At 41.5% G+C, this 22,919-nt stretch overlaps 1 protein-coding gene across 3 annotated transcripts in view; it reads right to left on the minus strand.

The window, feature by feature from the left end:
- The window catches only part of UBE3A (ubiquitin protein ligase E3A), a 53,930-nt gene extending 35,443 nt beyond the window's left edge, over positions 1-18,487 (minus strand). The window contains exons 1-5 of one of the 3 annotated variants that reach the window (XM_027899130.1): positions 18,444-18,487; positions 14,577-14,666; positions 9,182-9,249; positions 1,129-1,275; positions 410-528 (exon numbers count right to left, since the gene is read on the minus strand). In XM_027899130.1, coding sequence (XP_027754931.1) covers positions 410-429 — 20 coding nt within the window. In that variant the 5' untranslated portion in view covers positions 430-528; positions 1,129-1,275; positions 9,182-9,249; positions 14,577-14,666; positions 18,444-18,487. Of the gene's footprint in view, positions 1-409; positions 529-1,128; positions 1,276-9,181; positions 9,250-14,576; positions 14,667-18,443 lie in introns of those variants that run through there. The other 2 variants (XM_027899131.1, XM_027899132.1) reach the window with 2 other exon arrangements.
- Positions 18,488-22,919: the final 4,432 nt, after the last annotated feature.

The following is a 22,919-nucleotide window of genomic DNA, read 5'->3' on the forward strand; positions in this document are numbered from 1 at the left end:
TTGTCTCAATTAAACTGAGACAAACATCATCAAGCCTCCCAGACAAATACTTTAAAAAAAAGAAAAATGAACAAACTGCTTAGATAAGTATGCTAAACAATTCATACAGAAATTTAGTATGACAGTAAAAACTACCAGAGTTTTTAAGAGATAGTATTGCTCTTAAGAGGGATTTCATGGAGCACCACAGTACTCATATTTTAAAAAGCAGGCAAGGACAAAAGACGTGAGCTTTGAAATCACGGTTAACAAGAGTGTAAGTCAACTCTGCCAGCTAACTTATCTTAAACAAACAATATAACTTACTACTATTTATAAAATTAACTTCAAGTCATACAAATTAAATACTTTAAAATAAACATGACAGTAAGAAATTCCTGCAAAACAACCTGCTATGCTTTATACTTACCTTTTACAAGCTGTGGCCATTCGGTGACATCAGGGTGATCACAATTTTGAGTCACTGATCAAAACCGAGTTGTCACACCACTCCTGTATCACGCTGGGCTAAGCATATGCTTAAAAACTCTAAATAAGTAAAAATAATGTAGTTAAAAAGTCCTTAAAAATTATTTTCAGCTAGTCCCCTAAATAAAAAAAAAAACAACATAGAAGAAAAGTATTGATACTAAGCATTGTTTTATCAGCAAGATTAAGACCTACTTACAATCAGTTTTTGCAAGGCATTCTAAGATTTCTAGAGTAACTCAGTACAGTACTATCAACTGGTAGACTTGAAAATTCAGTAACGTACTTTTAGTCTTTCTAAAAAACCAAATTCCACTGGGACCAGTGGAAAGCACCAAACATTAATACAACACGCATTCAAAGACCTGGAAGCACGTGTGTAAATATGAACCATAATTTCTAACTACAATAAAATTTCATATACGTGTTTGCCTGATACAGCTCAATTAACGTTGTTTCTTAGCAAGGCTCTGCTCCCAAGGGAGCAACAAGTAACCTGCACTTTGTTGTGTTCCTCTCCCCAAAATGAAATAAGCTACAGCTATGTAAAAGTTTTAGACGAGCAACCTTTGCTATCTGTGACCAATCTTTAGATTCTTTGCTCCATTTATATCACGTGTCCTCTCTCCTCTCCCTTAAATTTTCAAAAGTGTATTTTACCTGTCAATTGTTTCCCGTGATCTGGCTCCACTGGTATAAATTGAAGGGTTGGTCCTTTACTTTGTCACGCAGGTGGCAGCCAATGATCACTCAGCAATACTCGTGCCCAGAGCGCCCTGGGACCACCCCAGCTGATTACTTCCATGGCTGAAAAGGAACCAATTAGTCTCTTACCTATTGCTATTATCTACTCTAAACTAAAGTTAACTGATAAAATATTTCCAAACATAATCCTCAACACTCAATTCATCCCATTCTCTCTCCCACCCAAGCTCCTAAGTGCACTGGACAAAGCCTGGAAAGAAAAAAAGGCCTCTGATGGAGAGTCAGATGACAAATAGCATTATTCACCTTCTGCTAATATAAAGCTTTGATAAAAATTGCAGTTATTAGTGTATTTAGTAAATAAAAAGTTATCTTACTTTCTCTAAACAGCAGTAGCTATGAAGACAGACCTCTGTACGGTATCCTGAGAAGTTCATTCCTGTGGTAACCCAGATGAAGCCCCACATTTGCCAGTTGCCATGCAGCAAAAGCCTCATACAGAACACCAAGGTGCACAAAGCTATTGAGGGCACACCCGCAGCTTTTTGCAACACCCGCAGTCAAAGCAATCTGGTGCAAATACTAAGAGAGCACTTCAGGCAGCTTTAAATGTCTCAGTAAAAAACATTTGTTTCTTTACTGCACCTTCTTTTGTGCTCCAGTCCTACCTATTACAAGTCTTTCAGCAAGATCTTAGATTTGATGAACAAGCAAGCATTCTCAATACTACTTGGTATCTGTTGACTTGTCAGAAATATGAAATCACCAACCAGTAAGCAAGGGTCATGATTTTCTAAAGTTTGTCAGAAAAGCTGCCAAGTTTTGTCATTCTACAATTTGCTATTCTGCTACAAACTCTGCACAGAATGAAATTTGTGTTGGTTTCAGAATGATGCTTATTAGTTTTATCATGAACACTCCTTGAGATAGAAAAAGTGCCATTTAATGATTTTAACATCAGTAATATTTGAGTGTTGACACCTTTACACAAGTGCAGTTGACATAAGGAAGGTGAAAAAGAAGCTGGCTGGCAAAAATCTCCAATACAAAACAGAGGTTCTCTAGTACCTACGTTTTACAGGTGTAAATTATCAAAGTTTAACTGAGTCAATGCCAGGAATGCAGTATAAAGAATAAAAGTCAGTTGAAAAGGTTTCTCATGTATCAACATTAAAGGATAAACACGGTAAAGATTTTCAAATTAATATTTGCTGGCCATCAGTTGTTCAGAAAAGCAAAAATTAAGATGGTGATGCAAAACTAAGAAGTTGTAAAATGCTGCTTAGGCATTCTGATTGTTTAAGACTCGAAAATGTCCACTTTCAGGCAAGTCTTAGCTTTAAGGAAGCAGATGCCTTTTCTAACACTGATTCTAGCACTTTGCCCAAGTAACTTTCAGTATGCTGGTCAGAGGACAGATGTATAATCTCCAAAGCCTTGTTGGTTGGAAAACCTGCATTCTGTCTGACTGCTGAAAGTATCAGCTCCTTTCTGGAGAGAGTGTGATCAACTGCTCCCTACCTAGACTTGGTCCTATATCACCCAGACTATGGGCAAAGGTTCCTTACAGCAGTCTTCTACTCAAATGGAAGCATGTTAGAACAGCAGGCTGACAGCAACCTTAGTGAAACAAGGTCTCCCTGAGGCTGTTTGATATGGGAGAAGTCATGAACATGACTGACAAGAGTGAAGGAGCAAATGAAGTGCTGGTGCTGGATTCGAATGCCACCAGATTTTGGAATGTTAAAAACATACATTAAGGTGGCAGCTCCACGAGCATAGCCAAGACAAGTTCATGCCAAGGTCTGACACAGATCCAACTCTGTTAGTCAGATTTACCACACCATCGAACATCGTATCTACAGCAGTTCTGTAAAGAGAGGCAGTATCTGAACTGTCACAAATCTCACTGAGCTGAAATTAACTCATCTAAGTTTTGTTGAGAAATTTGTATCTACAAATTGAATTTATCATGGGTCAGACCTTTGAATAAGGTGGTTTCAGCATTTCTGATTTGCTACATGATACCTTAAAACTAGACTTACTGTACTGGGATCTAAAAATCTCATGCTACTTACTTTTCAACAATCCAGATGCAAAAAATCTAATTATTTTTCCTATTTTCTCCTCATCCTACTTTCCCCACCTATCCTTGCCGCCACTCCTGTGGGACAGAATAAGATTGGCAAGGATTCCCTAAAAGAGACAAAAGAACTAATTTTTCTAAATCCTTCCTCATTCGTGCATCAGCAGAGTAGTGTGTGCCGGCAAAGAGACCAGCATGTTGAAACATGGAGTGGGTGGTGAAGGAGACTAACACCAGAGATCCCCTATTCTGAATCTAGTTTGAACAAAGGACATTTTGACTGCCTGACACGAACAAGGCAGAAAAAAAATCAACTGGTAAGAGAGTCAAAGGACACTACTTGATCAGGAAAGGGAAACCACACCGATGAAAACACTAACATCTTGGGTAAGGGTATTATGAATAGGAAACTGACCTAAACCAACTGCTTTTTTTGTCACAGGAATTCCCTTACAAAAAACCCCTCTGTTTCTAACTTACCTTTTAGAAGGTAGGAACAGCAGCCCCAGAGCAGATATTTATTCTTTTTACTCCAATGAATTTCAGTGGTCTTTGCTGTTAGGATCAGCATGGCTTATGGTTTGGGCTTTCACAGACACACAGAGCGGCTGAAGGTATCAAAGGAAGTCTGTGCCTGGAGTATGTCCAAGAAGCCCAAGACGGCCGGTAGGCTCTTTGGGACTGGGCAGGCTACATCTGCCTAGTGAATAGTTACGAGGGGTACAGTCAACTAGGACTGCAACAACCCCTATTGCAATTAGGATGACAATACACAAGATCTTCAAACCACATATCTGAATGACCCTGTGTGTCTTGGGCTAGCCCTCATCAAGAGGGAACAGGATAAATAATATTTATACAGTGATTTGGAACACCACCTATTTCTCTGTGGTAGCATAGGTGAATATTTTCAGAAAAGACTGTATCAGCTCAAGAAAAGCGAGGAAGTAAACAATAAACAAGTGAAAGAATAAGATGTCAGAAAGCAAGTTCAGATGCATCAAAAGGGGCTAAAAGCAACTTTGTTGCATGGTTTGATGAGATCTTCTCTTTGCATATTTCATTTAATGCTGAAAGCCTGCCATCACAAACAAGAGTCAAAAAGGGGTCCCCAGCTGCAACATACAGAACCTAAAGCCACAGCACGGAGAGTTTAAGTCCTTATTTGTCAGCAATGAAAAATTAAGACAAATAACTTCCAGGTACAAATCACCAAATTGAAAGTTGTTACTTACATGGATTTCCTAAACCTATTACTTTCCCTGGGTTATTTGATGTTCATTTTCTGTGAGAGCACAGTAATCTGGCAGTTGACACACAGTATCTGAGGTCCAGGAAGATCCCTTAGAGAAGGAACACTTTTGTATACTATAACTTCTTACTGACCTTATTAAAAGATGGGTGCCTTGGGAGGTGGCACTTGTAATAATTTAGGTTTCCTTTATAAAAGTAGCTATACAAGTAATCTCTGATCCAAATATTTTTATTATTATTCTCTTTTTGATCTTTGTTGAATAGGGGGGCGATTCACATCTGCACAAAGAAGTGCCATGATCTACCTTAGCTTCCAGCATCAGAATTTGAGTTGCTTAATTAAATAATCATATCTCTCAAGAAGATACCACTAAAGATAGCTTTTGTATGTTTTCTGAAGAATCCCTCTAATCCCCTAAGAATGAATTTTATACCTTCCCAGAATGACTTTGAATACCAGAATGAAACAGTCATCATCTATACAGTAAGGAACTGACAACTAATACAAAAGTTGGCCTTTTGTAACTTGAGATTAATTCAAGTGTCTTGAAGAATATTTACCAAATCTCTATGTTCAATCTTAATTGTCATCTGCAGAGAAAAAACAAATAAATAATGTAATAAGCATGTTTAAGCCTTAATTTCTTGATAAGGTTGGAAACATCATTTACTTTTGCTGCCTGCATGCTGCTTCCAACACACAAAACATAAAAAAACCCATAAGATTCCAGAAGTTTTCCTCATGCATCCAATTAGAGGGTCAAATTATTAATGATCCTACAGTAAAATAAACCAGCACTAATACAACCTGATCATATAATGGAGCCATAAAAAACCCCAACCAAACAGTAATAAGGCATCTATGTGTTTTTTTTCCCACTGCCTGGTAAATGAAACAATTCAACTAATAACAAGAAATGTGAAATCACATTGATTAGAAGACCAAAAGAACTGGGTTCTATCCTAGAAAATGCCAATCTCAAATGACTAAGGCAGTCACAGCCAATGAGCAAACATACACATGCTCCCAATATCACAAGAAGAATGACAGATATGACTCATAAAGGATTCATGGAAAAGTGTCTGTTCATCTGCACAAAGTACTTCAGACACCTTCGAAACTTAAACCCAGTTCTCCAATCATTCATTATTCTTCAAAAGTGTTCCAGAAGTAGTAGAAAAGAGCTACAAAGGCAATGTGAAGATAGAAGAAAATGCCTTGCGATTTGACAATTAAAAGAGTTCAAAGTTAATCAAGTTAATCATTATGGACCCTGGAATAAACTAAGCCTTCTCACAGCACAGAAAGAACACAAAGATCTTCCAACTAAAATAAAGCACATAAACACCCCATGTCTAGAAACGAAGGTTGACAAATTCAAATTAGAGTAAGAACACAAGCATGTAGGATAATGAGGACAAGTAACACTTGAAATTATTGGGGATAGGGATCTGAATTTGATACTATCTTCAAATTAAAGTTGGTGACATTTTGGAATTTACACTTCAGTAAAAGTACAGGTTATGAGTTTATTAAGGTAGAATTTTGTGCATCTCAATACAAAGAGATCAAGCATTGATTTATATAAATCTCCATGCTATAATATCTCTATACTTTGCCTTGATGTTAATACTCTACTGTGCTGGTTTGGGTTAGGATAGAGTTCATTTTCTTTAGTGTAGCTAGTGTGGGGCTGTGTTTTGAGAACAGTATAGGTAACATAGGGATGTTTTTGTTACTGTTGAGCAATGCCTGCACAGAGTCAAGGCCTTTTCTGCTCTTCACCCCACCCACGAGCAGGCACAAGGAAGGGGGGGACAGTCAGGACAGCTGATCCCGGCTGACCAAAGAGACATTTCCCTATCATATCGTGTCAAGTTCAGCATATAAAGCTGAGGGAAAAAAGAGGAACGGGGATAATATTTGAAGCCATGGCATTTGTCTTCCCAAGCCACTGTTTCATGTGACAGAACAGTCACATGTAACTTTAACATGATCCCTGCTTTCCTGGAGATGGCAGAACACCTGCCTGACCATGGGAAGTGGTGAACAATCTCCTTGCTTTGTTTTGCTTGTGTAGCTTTTGCTTTACCTAATAGACTGTTTTTACCTCAACCCATGAGTTTTCTCACTTTTCCCATTCTCTTCCACATTCCACTGCTGGGGGGAGTAAGAGAGTAGCTGTGTTAAGTTGCCAGCTGGGGTTAAACCATGATATCCACAAATCACAGAGTAACAGAAGAGTATCTAATGTTTGCTCTCCTTCCCTCCCCTCAAGGCAAAGTTAAAGGCCTGTGTGTTATTTTCATTTTCTACAACTGCCCCTGCAACTCTGGACCCTAGACTTTGCCTTCAACTTTTGGTTTTGGCTTGCTATTTCAGTAAGGCCTACCCAGAGAGGTGGTGGATTCACCATCCCTGGAGGTTTTTAAAAAGAGATTGGATGTGGCCCTTAGTGCCATGACATAGTAATTGGAGTTGGATCAGGGGTTGGACTTGATGATCTTGGAGGTCTTTTCCAACCCAATCTATTCTATGATTCTATTCTATGATTCTAAGATCATAGATGTATTTTTTTCACCTTTGTAAAAGAAGGAGAGACCCAAAATTATCTTTAGCTTCTGCATTTTTCACTTAGACCACAACTGATTTTTCTTCCACTAAACACACTCTTAATTTTTTTGCAGCAAAACCATTTGTTTCTATTTCAGTTATACCTGTTACTCCAGGCTCCCTCCAAAATGATAAACGGTTATGAATAAAAAGCCCCTCCTACATCAGTAGGTGAAATCCAATCATCTATTTAAATTGCTTTTAGTGCCTCTCCTTTTACTGGCAAGAGATCAAGTTCAGTTACTTTCAAGTAAGTTTTACAGCTTTGCTTCAGCTTTAACATTTAAAGTTTCATTCTGTCTGTCCTTTTGTTTATGCTCTGTTATTTTGATTTCTTTTTGACTTTTCATGCTGCCTTCCATGTAAAGCACCTTTCTGTTCACCAAGTCTCTGGTGTCACCAGCGTGTTTGTTTAAATACAGTTTACATTAAGACCAAGCAACCATGCAAATTTATAGCATGACATTCAGCTTTTCTGATGTTCCAGTAGTATTAACTACTCACCATTTGTGGGGGATTAGAGGGGAATTCTTCATCAATTTATGGAGCACATATCATTACAAAGACTCTACGCACACATACAGTGGCAAGCAGTTAAACATCCAGAAAAAAAGCAGCCAGCAGGAATAATGGCAGTAAATAAACAACGGCTTAGGTTTGAAGAAGAGCCATCATACACACAACTGATATTGAACTGGAGAGCAAGAAGCAGGTGGGTGGTCCCAGTGGTGCTGTGGGTGCAAAAATGAATATACACTACCTGCCAGATGTCTGCTAGAGTAAAGGACCAATCTACACAATTCTCTCAGGAACATATGGATTGTGATAATGTAACATTGTAGCTTTTTGAGAGATTTACAATTTTTAATTAGTACGCACTACAGCTAAAGTTTCAGCTTAGAATTAATCTTATTATTAGCACCTATCTATAGCTTCCTACAAAACAGAACTTAAAAAGACATCCAACAACTTTTCTGCAAACTTGAGATTTCAAAACTTTAAGTACATTCCTATGTTAATTACCTTCAAAAGAAAACTCCAGACATAAACCCATGGCACAAAAAATTCCTATCAGCATTTACTGAGCTCTTCACCACATTTTAAGGGGTTAAAAGAAGAAGTACACACATAGCTTAGAAGCTGTTGTTGAAGTAACTACATACAATCTTATATATGCATTAAGAGACCTATTTAATATGGTAGAAAAATTAGTTTAATAATTGGTTTTCTGAATGCAGTGATGCAAAAAGGTTCAAAAATTCTTTATGTACCAAGTTGCAGAACTACAGGACTTAAAAGGCATTACAAAGTGGTGCATCTCCAGGTACACAGGAATACAAGGTATCTCCACAGAACTACAGTAGAATATAGGAAATGGAAATTAAAATAACTACAAGTTCAAGTTCCAACCTTGCTGCAATGCACATACATGTTTTTAAACTGGTTGGACACTTAAGAGCCTAGACAAAAAGAGATACATGTGCCATGGGTTTATGTTAACACTGCTAGAAAAGATTATATTTCTGTAATTCACAGCATTCCTATCTGTAAACTTGACTTACTCTGATGATTGTGTAAGTTTTCTAGTAGTTCTGAACTTACTTTTCAAGTCATACCTAAAGGGTGTACAAGCCTCACTATAAATATGCTCAGCAGCAAATAAAACCAACCCACACAGCTTTCAGAAATACACCAATTCTTATCTAATCCATGGAGAAATAAATGAATGTTAAACGCAGCATGATGCTGAGTTTGTTTTAAATCAAAAGGGAATTCATCAATGTTATATCACCAGTATTTATTTTCTCCGAGAAAAATCAAATAACTGAGTTTTCTAGAGAATTATGACTAAGTAATAGTTAACATCACCAAAGAATAATGGGAAAGTGAACGTGCATTTCTTCCTGAATTTATTTTCAACTTTGGGGGGGGGGGCGGTGTTTGTTTGTTGTTTTGTGGGGTTTTTGTTTGTTTTTAATCAGGAAACAATAGTGTAACTATTTGCTTTTATAATTACTGGAATACAAAAAATATAAGTGAAAACATAAACATACCATATCTTTCAAGATCTGCACAATCTTGCTCTTTCAAATTCCAAAATGGACTTCTACAGTTCTTGTACCTATAATGCAAAACATTACAGTTCAGTTTTTGCACCGTGCTCCATATCGATCTGAAGCTCAATACGACTTCAAGACACTACATGCAAGAATGGCTATTTAATTAGTCACAAGTCTGCAAATAAAGAAACACAGAATCATAGAATACGTCAACTTGGAGGGACCTAACAAGGATCATTGCACCCAACTCCGTCCTCCTCACAAGACTAACTAAAACTAAATCAATATAACTTCCCAAACTAAATCATATTTCCTATAAAAAAACCACACCAGAAAATACTTATTATTAAAAGCAGAAAGTTCATACACAGAGGGTTCCCTATTCTTTCCCCTGCAGTGATACTACAGGACTTCCCATCGCTGGAGGTGTTCAAGACCAGGCTGAATGGGGCTCTCAGTAACCTGGTCTAGGGGAAGGTGCTCCTGTCCATGGCAGGGGGCTTGGAACCAGATGATCTTTAAGGTCCCTTCCAAACCAAATCACTCCCTGATTCTACGAAATCCAGCAATTACTTACCAAAAAGTTAGTAATTTGGCACAGAGTATCACGTTTTCAGTACCATGAAGATTTGATACATAATTTCTTGGTTTAAAAATTCTAATAAGAACAAAAAAATCCAACACAGTTGATTTAGGCTGATCTCCAATATAGATCAGAGTTCTCATGAAGGAAATCCTGATCTGGTTACTTTAAGAGTAGATTCAGGTTTATCTTAAAATATGTCAAATCTCATTTAGTGCCAAGGCCCCATTTCTTTATCAGGAAGGTTAAATGGAGTATCCTGGACCAACAGAGTCTCACCAGTAAAGCTCTAAGCACTAACAGTTTATACACAATTTACTATAAAAAAAAAAAAAGTTATATAAGGCACCCTATCTGTTTCATGAAATAAGACGGCTACTTTGACAAAAAATTCTAACAATTATGTAGCTTTCTGTAGAGTTAGGATCAATCATACACAACTGTATCAATAAAACTTTACAGCCAGTCAGAAGAAAAAAATGAAAAATTTATCTGAACAATATGAAACACTAACTGATGATTTTCCTGTTTGGAAACTTCAACTCCGTATCAACAGCAGAAATCCAGAATCCCTTATATTCTACTGAAGAATAATTCTTCATTTACAGTAACTCCATTAGACATTCAGTTAAAAGTATTCTAACAAATGTGACCAATATTTTCACACCTTGCATAGCAGGACTTCCGTCTTAAACTTCAACGTATGTATTTGTTCCTGTACATACACAGAGCAATGTCATCCATACAAAATTCTCTCATTCTCCTCTAACATACAAAATCACCAATTTTCAGTGTACACAAAGTAGGAGGAGAGCACCAGGTACAGCATGAAAAAGTATCACAAATACATTTACCAGGGATCTTATGAATATTGCCCAGTAATAGAAGAAAAGAACATGACTTTTCTGAACATAACTATGTAGCTATGGAGCAGTGTAGGACAGTACAATTGATAGAGCAAACAAGACCACAAAGGAGGAGGTGTAGACAGCGGATTTGCATAATAACATGCAGTTAGCAGAAGAGCAAATATTTCCAGCGAAACAAAACTGAAATTCCTGGACTTCCACTTCTCCTTCTGTCTCTCCTCACCAGCCACGTCTAAGGCAGAACAGAGACAGCAGTCTACTAAAAACATTTGCTCAAAGATTACATGGCCAACAACAAAATGAAATAAGGATCTGTAATGCTTGTCTGAAAGGAATGAAAATGATTTCATGACGTCAGACATGCTTTCACATTCACCTTTAGAATACTTCTTAATTAGCACTAAGCCACATCTGGCTACAAAACTGTAAATGGCCAGTGTGACTAAAATCATGGCCAAGACTATTGCTTCCTCTCAACATTAAAAAAAAAAATCTTGATCTGTCACATGATCAGAGCCAAAGGAGCTGCTTATTTACAACTATGTCATACATTTTCAACAAGAAAAAGAAACTTCAAGGCACACTGGACTACAATAACACAGACTTGTAAGCTACTGAATTAACCACACAGTACCATACAGAATTGCAAGATATTTAAGAAATTAATTATAAACTACAAAAAATGCTTAGCAATTCTAATATCTGGATTGATAAAAGATCATAAATCACCTCTACCAGTGCTTAAATTATATTTTCTACTTGTGTATTTGCGTTGTTGTGTTTGCCTGGTTTTTTTTCAATAACTGTCATACAACAGGAACAGAAAAAAAAATTCTGAGAGCACTACCCTAAAGAAAATGGTAGGTATTTTACCTAGTATTATTTTTTATTTTTTATTTTTATTTTCTAACACAATTTCAAACACTGAAGTTCAATTAATAATAATTTTCTTCCACAGCTGACATTCTTAATGGTAATCAAAAGAAAATTTAACCAAAATCACATCAGCCAAATAAAAGTATTCACAAAGATATTTCGATAAGATATTCAGGTTATAGGAATCCTGCAAATTTATCACAACCTTACTATGTAGAGGGCTCAGCCTTCACAACCAAGAAATACCAGTGTTTCACAAAAGTGATACACTCTCTCAGGAACTCCCTTCTCCTGGAAGTCTGATGGGATTTGCAGGTTGTGTGGACTCTTAAGTATGTATTTCTATTGTCTACAATAAGTAAGTTTTCCTACAGCAGCTGAAACACGCCTAGATGTTGCTACTCAGCCAGTGTACACTATTATACCTTGGACTTTCTAAAAATAAAGTAGGGTGTATACACATAATAAACCATAATATTCATCCCCAAGACTTTGGACATGAGATCTCACTATGAAAAAAACCCTCAATCGTTATCTGAATATGGCTATACAAATAAGAAAGATGAAACATTGCATTAGAAACAGAAATTCTACGGTAGTGGTAAACTTCTTCAGTATTATCTAGATTTCAAAAGTTTTTGATTCCTTTTGAGAAAATGAAAAACACCACACTGTAAAATAAAAATATTTTAAGCATGACAGTAGTCAGCTCAAATACATGACTAACCACAATGCAAACGAAAAATTCATCTACCAACTACGATAGCCTTTCTTGAAGTATTTTGACATATGTCCCATTTTAGAAGTTCAGCTCCTTTAAGAGCCACTCCACCACCCTCTAACACCCCAAGCCTGCTGAGCTGCAGCTGCTCCAGCCTGGGTTCCACAGAGCATACCAGAGCAGGAGCACACAAGTAGTGCCAGAGCCTGGCTGCCTGGACAAGCCTGGCATCTCTGGGCACTGTGCAAGCTTGGCAACACAATATTGATCACTCTTGTGCCTCCTCTGCGTGCAGCTCCTAAAAGTAAGGGAGAAGAGTGTTTGTCATCACAATCTCCTCATTTCATCAACTTCTTTGGTGTAATGATTAACAAGAAAGTATTAACAAGTCCTAAAAGGCCAAAGGAAGCAACGACAGTGGTCCTCTCCGAGAAGGAGAGATGAAACTAGCTTCATCCCTAGAACTCTGTCTCAGTTAAGGTAGAAGTTCTGTCACAGTCCTCACACGGCACGGGAATGAAAAGCAAACTATATGGACTAATTGTTGCCAGACAGTTATGCAGCAACTACAAACCTCAAATGCAGGTTGCATGATTATCTGTTTGTGATCCTACTGGATGATGCACAACCCACCAAGATCACATTCCCTTTGGGTTTCAAACTATACTATAGTTTTTGATACACATAAATTTTGTCTTTAATTACTTAGGTCACAGTTTTGATGTTATGCCACAAAAGCATTGGACATGAAGGCATATGGAAGACAGGGAGGAGATTTGAGGTGGCCAGCACAGCTTCACCAAGGGCAAGTCTTGCCTGACCAGTCTAGTGCTGTGCTATAACAGTGACTGCATCAGTAGACAAGGTAAGAGCTACTGATGTTGTCTGCTGGACTTGTGTAAGAAATCTGACATGGTACCTCACAACACCCTTCACTCTAAATTGGAGAGATGTGGATTTAATGGTTGGACTCTTCGGCAGATGAGGAATTGATTGGATGGTTGCGTGCAGTGGCTCAATATTCAGATGGATGTCAATGGCAGCTGGTATCCAGTACTAGGACCAGCACTGTTTAGTATCTTCACTGACAGACAGTGGGGCTTTAGTGCACCCTCAGCAAACCTGCAGATGACACCAAGCTGTGTAGTGTGGTTGACATGCCTGAGGAACGGAATGCCATCCAGAGGAGCTCAGACGAGTTTGAAAAGTGGACCCATGGGAACCTCATTCAACAAGTCCAAGTGCAAGGTCATGAAGCCGGGTCAGGACAACCGCTGGTATCAATACAGGCTGAGGGATGAGGGAATTGACAACTGTGCAGAGAAGGACTTGGAGATACTGGTGGCTTGCAGACCAGAATGTATCCTGTGTTGCATCAAAAGCAGCAGGACCAGTAGGTTGAAAGAGGCAAGTCTGTCCCTCTACTCCACTCTTCTGAGACCCCACCTTGAGTATTGCACCCAGTTCTGGAGTGCTCAGCACAGGAAAGACATGGATCTGTTGGAGCAGGTCCAGAGCAGGGCCACAAAAATGATCACAGGGCTGGAGTACCTCTCCTATGAGGAAAGGTTGAGACAGCTGGAGTTTTCATCCTGAAGAGAAGGATCTGGAGAGACCTGACTGCAGCCACTCAGTATTTACGGGAAGTTTATATGAAAGATGAGGACAAACATTTTACAAGGGACTGATATGACAGGACAAGAGGTAATGGTTTTTAACTAAAAGATGGTAGATGAAGACTAGATATAAGAAAGGAAATTTTTACAATGAGGGTGGTAAAACACTGGAACAGGTTGCCCAGAGAGGTGGGAGATGCCCCATCCCTGGAAACATTCAAGGTCAAGCTAGACGGGGCTCTGAGCAACCTGACCTAGTTGAAAATGTTCCTGCTTATTGCAGGGAGGTTGAACTAGAAGACATTTAGAGGTCCCTTCCAACCCAAACTATTCCAAGTCTATGGAAAAAAAAAGTAGTCCACTCCATATTAAGCAGTCAACTGGTACATCAGCTCAAGTTTGTCCTAAATCATCACTGCTGCGATACACCTCTAGTGACAATCCCACTTTTGGCATACTATAAAATAAGCATGAATTTCAAAAAGAAATCATGTTAGTATATGAAGAATGTTTCTAAAGTTATTTGAACGGATGCAAACAGCAACACTTTTCAATGAAAAGTACTGGGACAGCTACATACTGTGAACACCCTTTTCAAGCCACCAGATTGAAAAAAAAGTGTTCAAACCTCTGCTTTGCTAACCAGAAGTTTCTGATAAAACACATACACTTCTGCTCTACGGAAATGCAAGTTGCTTCAAAAGAAGCAGATCACCCCTCTTACCTAAGACAGTGAAGCGAGGGTCCAGAGGGAAGCCACCCATTTAGCTCCACTCAGCTGAACAACTGCAGCTTCTCCTAATTCTTCACCACTCTGTAAAACATGGGTAAAGAGCCATGCAGGATGGTCATGGACAGAGTATCGGTAAAGACTGACTTCTAACCCCTTCCTCCATTCATCAGTTTGCATAATACAGGGAAGCAGGCTCAACCTATTAAAGTAAGTAAGAAGTAGTTAATGCTTCCTTTAAGAGATTCATTCATAAGAGTATTTCCTGAGACAGAACATCATGGTAATTAATTTATAATGTAATTTTGCACCCAATAAGTTATTTTGTCCATAAGTTCTGTCATTCCTAGCCACACCAAGGTGGAACTATTCAAAAATAGCAATTTAAAGTGCCATTTAGTCACATGTTACATTGCCAAACCTGGATCTCAACATTGTTTCATTTTCTTTTTCATGTTTCTCCTATGAGGTTATTTTCTAAGAAATGTGTCACCAGCTGCTGCAGCTACTGAAGTGTGGTTTCCTTACAAAATGTTACCTCTAGATTGTATTTGCTGTCTTTCTGCTAACCAACCAAATATGTTACACACATTACTATTCATACGAACCAGCTTTTTTCCAAACCTTTTTCATGGGCAACACAACCTTATGAGGCTGTCAGGCACCGCCTGCAAATACCAGAAGTTAATGCAGTAAAGTTGAGGTCAAAGTATTTAAGGTGACAAAATTAACTTCAAACAAGAGCTTTGCTCATTGCTGTTGTCTCAGGGAACCAACTATTTAGCAACGCTTACAGCACATTTCTGGGAGGGGGGGGGAAGGAGTAATTTTTTTTTTTAAAGTAAACAACATACTCTAGATTTTTTCATTACAGACCCTGGTAGAAAATGTATTAACCCTCTCCTTCCATGTACAAATCAGAATTTGATTAATGACAGGAAACTTTTCAATGTTGCTTCTCTATGGAACTATAAAACTACCTTAAATATACAGGGTAATTCAGAAAAATTGTAAAACATGCTTCCTTTGTTTAAAAATCAATATCAATTCATTACTTAGAGTGAAGACCTGGCCCACAGTACCAGAAATGAAGACTGAGGCTGGAAATCAGATATATGCCTACATATTTCATGAATTCTGTCCCCCTTCCCCTCAATTGCATGTTCTATTTTTAAGAATTAGGGGCTTTTATCTTCATGTGTACGAACACATTGGTGTGGGAAGAGAGAAATACATTTCCCGTGCTTAAAAAAGATGAATTCTCTCTGGACAATCACTAAGTAAACTGAAACTAAAAGTAGCAGAGGGGGAAGAAAATTTTTTCCTGCACAGCAAAAATTAAGATGATGCATATTTACAAACTGTAATCACTAAATTAATTCCATCATAAGTGTCATATCATGTACTACACTAATTATTGTTTATAAAAATGTCACATGCTTAAATATGTTCACAGTTAAACATGTTTATTACTTACATCTCAAAGATATTTCTACCCCCTTATTTATTTGGTTAAACAGAGCCTGTGAATTCAGAGAACTAGTGAAGAAAATGTCAACAAGAGACATAATCGTAAAGAAACAGACATGATTTGATACTGTGGTACATATGTCATTTCATACTTTTGAAAGAGAAGGTAAATTATATGAAAAAGAACCTGTTTTATTTTCTCAAGTCAATTATAACAGGTGCTCTCAAGGTGCTCTAACAAGCTGAGAACATCCCTATAGGTATTTAACATATACACCCAAATCAAAGTCCATTCACAAAAGAATCATTGTTTGCATGCTTGTAAGTAACAGCAGCAATTAAAAAAAAAAAAAAACAAAAACCTGAAAGTTTTGTTTGGTATTGAAAAAAAAGGATCAAACCCACACAACTTTAGAGTTCTGAAGGGGACCCAGACTGAGAAAGCCAGGCTTTGAAGCACACTGCTGTGAAAAAGTCTGTTTTTTCAAGCCTGACTTTTTCTGCATAGTCACAGAACCATATCCCAAAATGAACCCAAACAAATCAACCACTGATATTGCCACCTAGCTTGGTGTTTTTATTTCTAAATTCCCGGGATATACTCAGGACACTCCAGTTAAGAGAAATAGCAAACGACTCTGATAAACAAAATTAACTTGTTAATTCCAGTAGGAAAGGTGCTACATTAAACAGCGAACATTTACAAGAGAATGGAAGGTATTTGTAAAAGAGATGAAGCATCTGTAATATTGCACAGAAATAATTTCAACTAAAGATTTTTCAGCTTTGTAAACCTAAGCAGTGGACTACATCTTCTTTGAATGTTTTTCTGTATTCAGTTGACAGAATATTACTATTGGGAAGACAAGCCACAAGCACTGCAAACTGAACCTGTTTTAGAAGACAAACATAAGTGATAGTTTTCCTCACATATCCATAACAGTTTAGCAATGCACATTTCATATTTTCAATTCAACACACTCATTAAGCTGAGTTTTACCATGTTTTCCGATTTCTCAAAAGTACCTAAAACTGTTTCCATGACAAAAGGGCACAGACTATTCAGTGCCACCACCCAAACCAAGCAGTTTGTAAAAACTGTAAAACCCATTTTCCAGTAATTTTCATTCTTATCACGAGGTACCTCTCACCACCTGCATTATTCTCCCCCACCAGTCATAGATGTCTAACAACACAGTACAACCTCTAAGAGTGTAGCTTCTCCCTTAGCAGGGACTCTCTAAGTGGATGCTATTTGCATGAATTAGGAACTTAATCTTATCTCTTAGACCTCTCCCTTTCAAACCAGTCAGCCAGTCAGAAAAAAAAGAAAAAGATAAACTGACAATAGAACCACGCAGGTCTTACTTCGTTAGGAAATCAAAGTGAAAATTGGGTACAATTTTCCACTGAGCAACTTTTTGCTAGACATGCAAGAGGCACGACAAAACCAATTTGAGAAGCGAAGTTCTCACAGGGCCTCAGATTTGCAGACTCCTACTGAGGCAGGTAAGTTTCCACACAGACAGAGGGAGCATCCCTGAAGTGATGTGGGAGACACATGCTTTGTCTCACAGTTAGAACATCAGACATATTATACAGAAGGAAACGTAAACAAGTATTTCCATTAACTGGAGGGAAAACAAAAAAGGAATAACTTCAAGTCTATAGATTACAGGTTCCTGCCACTTAAAGGAGAGTTGTGGAACATGTTTTGTTTCCTAAGCAGTAGTAACTTCTGAACGACCACAACACATCGTCTTAGACACCTGATTTACAAACCAACAGTGAACCATAACATCCTTTAAAAGAAATACTGCTTAAAAACTGAAACCTAGAAAGAGCCGCAACCAGGAGCGACCGATCACATGCATCGTCAAGACTGCCCGCGCACAGGTGAGCAGACTTAACTCCTCAGGCTGCGCAGGAGGTAACACGAGCAAGTGAACGGAGCCACTTTGAGAAGCAGGCCCTGCACAGTGGTCAGAGACCTTCGCAGCACTCCCTGTTACCGCAGCGGCCGCGCCGACGGCAACGAGCCGGCCCATGCCCAGGGCAGCCCCGTGGAGCAGCCCCCGGCCGGGCAGCTGAGGCAGGGCAGGCGGGTTCACCCAAGGTCGCCCAGCGAACGTGGTCTCCCTGGGGGGCGGGGGGAGCCCGGAGCCACCCTCCCGGCCAGTCTTCCCCCTCCCGGGGAGCGCCGGGCCGACCCCGCACCATGAGCTTCCCGAGGAGCGGGAGAGGACCCCGGAGCCGCCGCCTCCCACCTGCCCTCCCCACCCCGGCAGTGAGGAGCGGGCAGGGCCGCCTCTCCCTCGACTCCCTCCCCTCCAGGATCGGCGTGAGCCAGGCGCCATCCCCGCTGCCGCCCTGCGCGGTGCCCGCACGGACCTGAGCGCCGCGGCCGCTGCTCCGGGGCGCTCCCGCCGCCGCCGCCGCCCGGGCTCATGCGGGGGCCGCGCCGCGCTCGGGGCCGGGCCGCGGACGAGGAGGTGCCGCCGCCGCTGCTGCTGCTGCTGCTGCTGCCGGGGCCGCCGCCTGGCGGGGCGGGGAGGGAGAGCGGCCGGGCCGGGCAGGCGCGTCTCCTCCTGCTCCTCCTTCCGCTGCTCCCGCTGCTGTTCCCGCTGCTGTGCCGGGCCGGGCCGCGCTCAGCGCGAGCCCCGCGCCTCCATCTTGGGACAACGCGGATGTCGGTGCGGCGCAGGCTCGGGGCGCGCGGGGGGGCGGGAGGGAGGGTGGGCTGACCGGCCGTGTCCCGGCGTGCAGCGCGGGCGGGGGGGGAGGGGGGGGCGAGGCCGCGGCGCGCTATCCACCGCGGGGAACCATAGAGAGCGGCCGGGCCGGCGCCTTCCGGCCCTGTGCGCCCGGTGGAGGGGGGCGAGGCGGGGCGACGCCTGCGCACCCGCGCGCACGAGGCGGAGGCCGCCATGTTGGAAAAGGGCAAGGGGAAAGCGGTGGGGTGGGGGCCGGGGAGCGGCGGTCGCCCGGCGCTCGGGACCGCGCGTGCGCTCTCGCGGCACCCGGGGGGCGGCCCGCGGGAGGGGGCGGGGGCGGCGGGGGCGCGCGAGCGGGCGGGGGCGCGCACGGACGCGGACAGACGCGCGTACATCGCGGACACGTACACAGGTACAGGCACATACATATGGGTGAGGACACGTACGTACACACACACACACACATATGCATACGCATTCACAGGCATATACACGCACATGCGCTCACGTAGAAACATAGAGATACACACCCCCCGCGCATACACACATATACAGGCACACATATACAGACATGTGCACAGACACATTTACAAATATACACATACAGGCATACACATATTATGCATATGCACATATACATACACACCCACATACATACAAATATACACATCCCTGCCTGCACACAGTCATACAGACACACATATTTACGCACGTACATATACAGACACATACACACATATACATGTGCACAAACACACCTATACAGACATTTACAAACATATCACACATACACAGACACATGCATTACACACACGTATGCAGATTGACAGGTGCACATTCGTGCGTATGCACCCACATGCAGGCACACATACCCTGGGACGTACACATAAAGACACACGTAGGAGGCATGTATGCGGGGTTGCACATGCCCACGGGCACACACAGGTGCTCTTGCACATGTGAATGCATGTGCACGTCACACCCATGCACATATATGTGCATGCATGCTGGTACACGACAGGCATGTGGGTGCACATGGATGCACACACAGACGTACAGACCCTTGCATGCACAGACATACACACACACAGAAACACACATGCATACATAAGTGCGTGCCCCGCTGCGCTTGCAGCCACAGAGGCCAGAGCACAGCCCAGGGATCGCCAGCACAGCAAGGGGCCGTCACTGCTGTGTACAAGGAGAGCAGCCGCCACCAACTCTGTGCCCTCGGCAGGTCCCAACTGAGCCCTGCCACAGATTCCGGCCTGACTGGCAGGCCCCATGGCAGCCCGCCCAGGGTTTATCGGGTTTAATCTGGGCAGGCAGCCAGGGCCGGCCCTCAGGAGGGAATGCTGGAAGGGGAACAGCCAGTGACCTCTGGAGGGGAGCCCACGCCGGAGCCATATGCCGGCCTAAGCATGAGAGGACAGGCAGTGCCAGGCCTGGCCAATCCTCCCTGTCCAGCCCCTTGGCAGGCAAGCAAGGAGAGGATGGAGAGACCAAGAGCTGGGAGGTGTCCTTAATGTGGGAGCAGCCCTGCTGTCCCAGCCTGCAGTGGTGGGCAGAGGGCGACCATAGTGTAATTTAGGTCACTAAGCCTGGTGATATTCAAACCCAACACCCTGGGGGCCACAAAGGGCAGAGCTGACTAGGGCTGGGAAGGGTCGGGAGTGAGGCTCAGGGATGAAGCCTGAAGGCTGGGCAGGAAACCCTCTGATCCTCTGATCAGCCCTGCCTGAGGCCTGGCTTGCTTCTCTGCTCCTATGAATAGTTTTTCCATTGCCTCCTGGCTAATTCCTTTCCCTCCCCTACCTACAACTAGGCCTATGTGTTGCAAGTATTTTTGTGGGATTTTAAAAACACAAGTAAAAGTTGCATTTTGGCAGGTCAATGCTGAAAGCAGGTTGGTCAAATAATTTCAAAATTGGCCAACACATGCAAAATATGACTTTTTGGGGATGTTGAATTTTTGAGCTTTAAATATGTGGATCTGCAAGCATAGAAGGGGAGACGGAGTAAGAAGAAAGGAAAAAAAAGGAAAACCGATCTGAATGTTTTTTACATTATCCCCTAATAAGGGGAATTAAACAGAGGTGGTTTTTTGTGGCAGAAAGTATGGTTTTGTTTTGTTTTTAAAAGTGTAAACTAGAAATATGAGAAGTTCTCAAATGTTAGAATAAGCTGTGAAAACCATAAACATAAATTCTCAATAACATGATACTGAAGCCAAGGTCTGGGCCAGGAAACAAGTTTAAGAAGACATGAATGTATTAGTTTTTAGCGCCGTTATGGAAGTCCTAATATGTATGTTGCAGGGTAATAGCTGGTAAGACTAGTGGACTTAAACAATATCATTACACATCAGTGCAGAGGCCTAATACTCAGAGGGAACATAGTGAACAGATGTATAAATGAAATATTAAGACTGAACAAAGTATTCTTGTACTTCAGTGTAATCTGAAAGCAGGGTACATTGTTGTGCTCAGATGGACATTGGTAATCATCTAAAAATAATCACTGGAATGGGCACAGCCCTTCTGCATCTGGAGGCTCTCTCCCACACAGTAGCAAAAGCTGCCAACTTTCATATATTAAAATTTCAGATTCAGGCCACAGTTTATTGCGCCATGAGCTTTCGTGTTACCTCAGAAATAGTAATATTGAGAAAACTGGATCTGGAAGATGCACTGTCTTGCTGCTTTTCCCTTTCTCTGTTGTAGATCCCACATGTTCAGTCCTCATCTCCTGCTTGACTATGTGGATGCTATGGGGAAGCAATGTCACAGTCCAAGTCCAAGTAAACAACATCATCTCGTCTCCTTTTGCCTACGTAGCCAGTCTTTTCATCGCTGGTCGGGCATTATTTGCTTTTGGAATATCCATGCTGGCTGTTTCCAGCCACCTTCTTGCTCTTACTGAGTCTGCAAATAATCTTCCAGAGTTTCAGGTGAAGCTGCTCAATCATACCCTCCATGATCTCCATACCCCAGGGGCCTCTGTCCCTTGGGGATCTCTCACAAACACCAGGATCATTCAGAGATGGCAGAAGGTGGTCTCACAATGACATTGGCCAGCTCTCAGTGTGCTTTGTTGCTTTCCATCTGATCCCATGAGCTTACATATGTGCAGTTTTTCCAAGTATCCATAGCTCCCCTCTCTTCCGAGAACAGCATCTTTCTCCCTCAAGCTTTGCTACTACCCATAGGAATCTGGGAGCCCCAAGACCACACCATGCCAGTAGGGATGGCACTGACATATTCTTTTCTGTGTCCTGTGCCGTTAGTGCTCTGCCTCATTTAGTAGCAATGCCACAATTTCCTTAGTCCTCCTTTTTCTTCTGATGTACCTACAGATCCTCTTGTTGTCCTTCCCATCCCTCAGCTGTTTTAACTCTGGTCTAGCTTTAGCCTTCACAGTCTTGTCCCTGCATGCTTAGATGGTGCTCCTAAAGCACTTCCTGGAATATATCCCAGTCAGTCGTTGCTGGAAGCTGTCTCCATAACTTTTATCAAGACATTAAATCATCTTCTTGTTTCCTTATAGCAGAAAGAACAAGGACTGCTCAAAATCCTATGCAGGGTAGGGGCACCATGGATTTATATGATGATAGTCTTTTTTACCTCTTTCTTTCCAAATAGTAGCTGAGACTTGACTGGACTTGGGGTTTTTGGCCCTTACAGAACATCAAGCGCATTTCTTTCCATGGATTGCAATCCTGAGTTCTTGTCCCTGCTTAGTAATGAACAGTTCGTGACCCGTCACTGCGCTGAGGTGATATTGTTTAGACGTCACAGATTTTCCTCTGAACAAACCAATGCAATTGTGAGGAAGAGGCAGATGACAGCAGATGGAGAAGATATGCAGGATGGATTAAGGTGATGTGTATGCTGGGGTTTCTTTAAGGCACTGGCTGGATGCAGTGGTATGGGAAGGAGACTTCTCTGAATAGGACACAGGTATGAAAAGACTTAGCCTTCCTTCTGTTTTAAGAATCTGTGGGACAAATGACATTGTCAGGGGACATGCAATATTCCCATTAAGGAATATAGCCAGAACAAACTGCAACACAGCAGTGTTTTACAGATTACCAAACTGCATGATGGATTTCACTTTGATTCTGCTAGGGATAAGTTCCTATTTTGGGGGGAAA

This window comes from Empidonax traillii, unplaced genomic scaffold, assembly GCF_003031625.1.
Source record: "Empidonax traillii isolate 1590-97213 ecotype Southwest subspecies unplaced genomic scaffold, ASM303162v1 scaffold645:size365152, whole genome shotgun sequence".
NCBI lineage: Eukaryota > Metazoa > Chordata > Aves > Passeriformes > Tyrannidae > Empidonax > Empidonax traillii.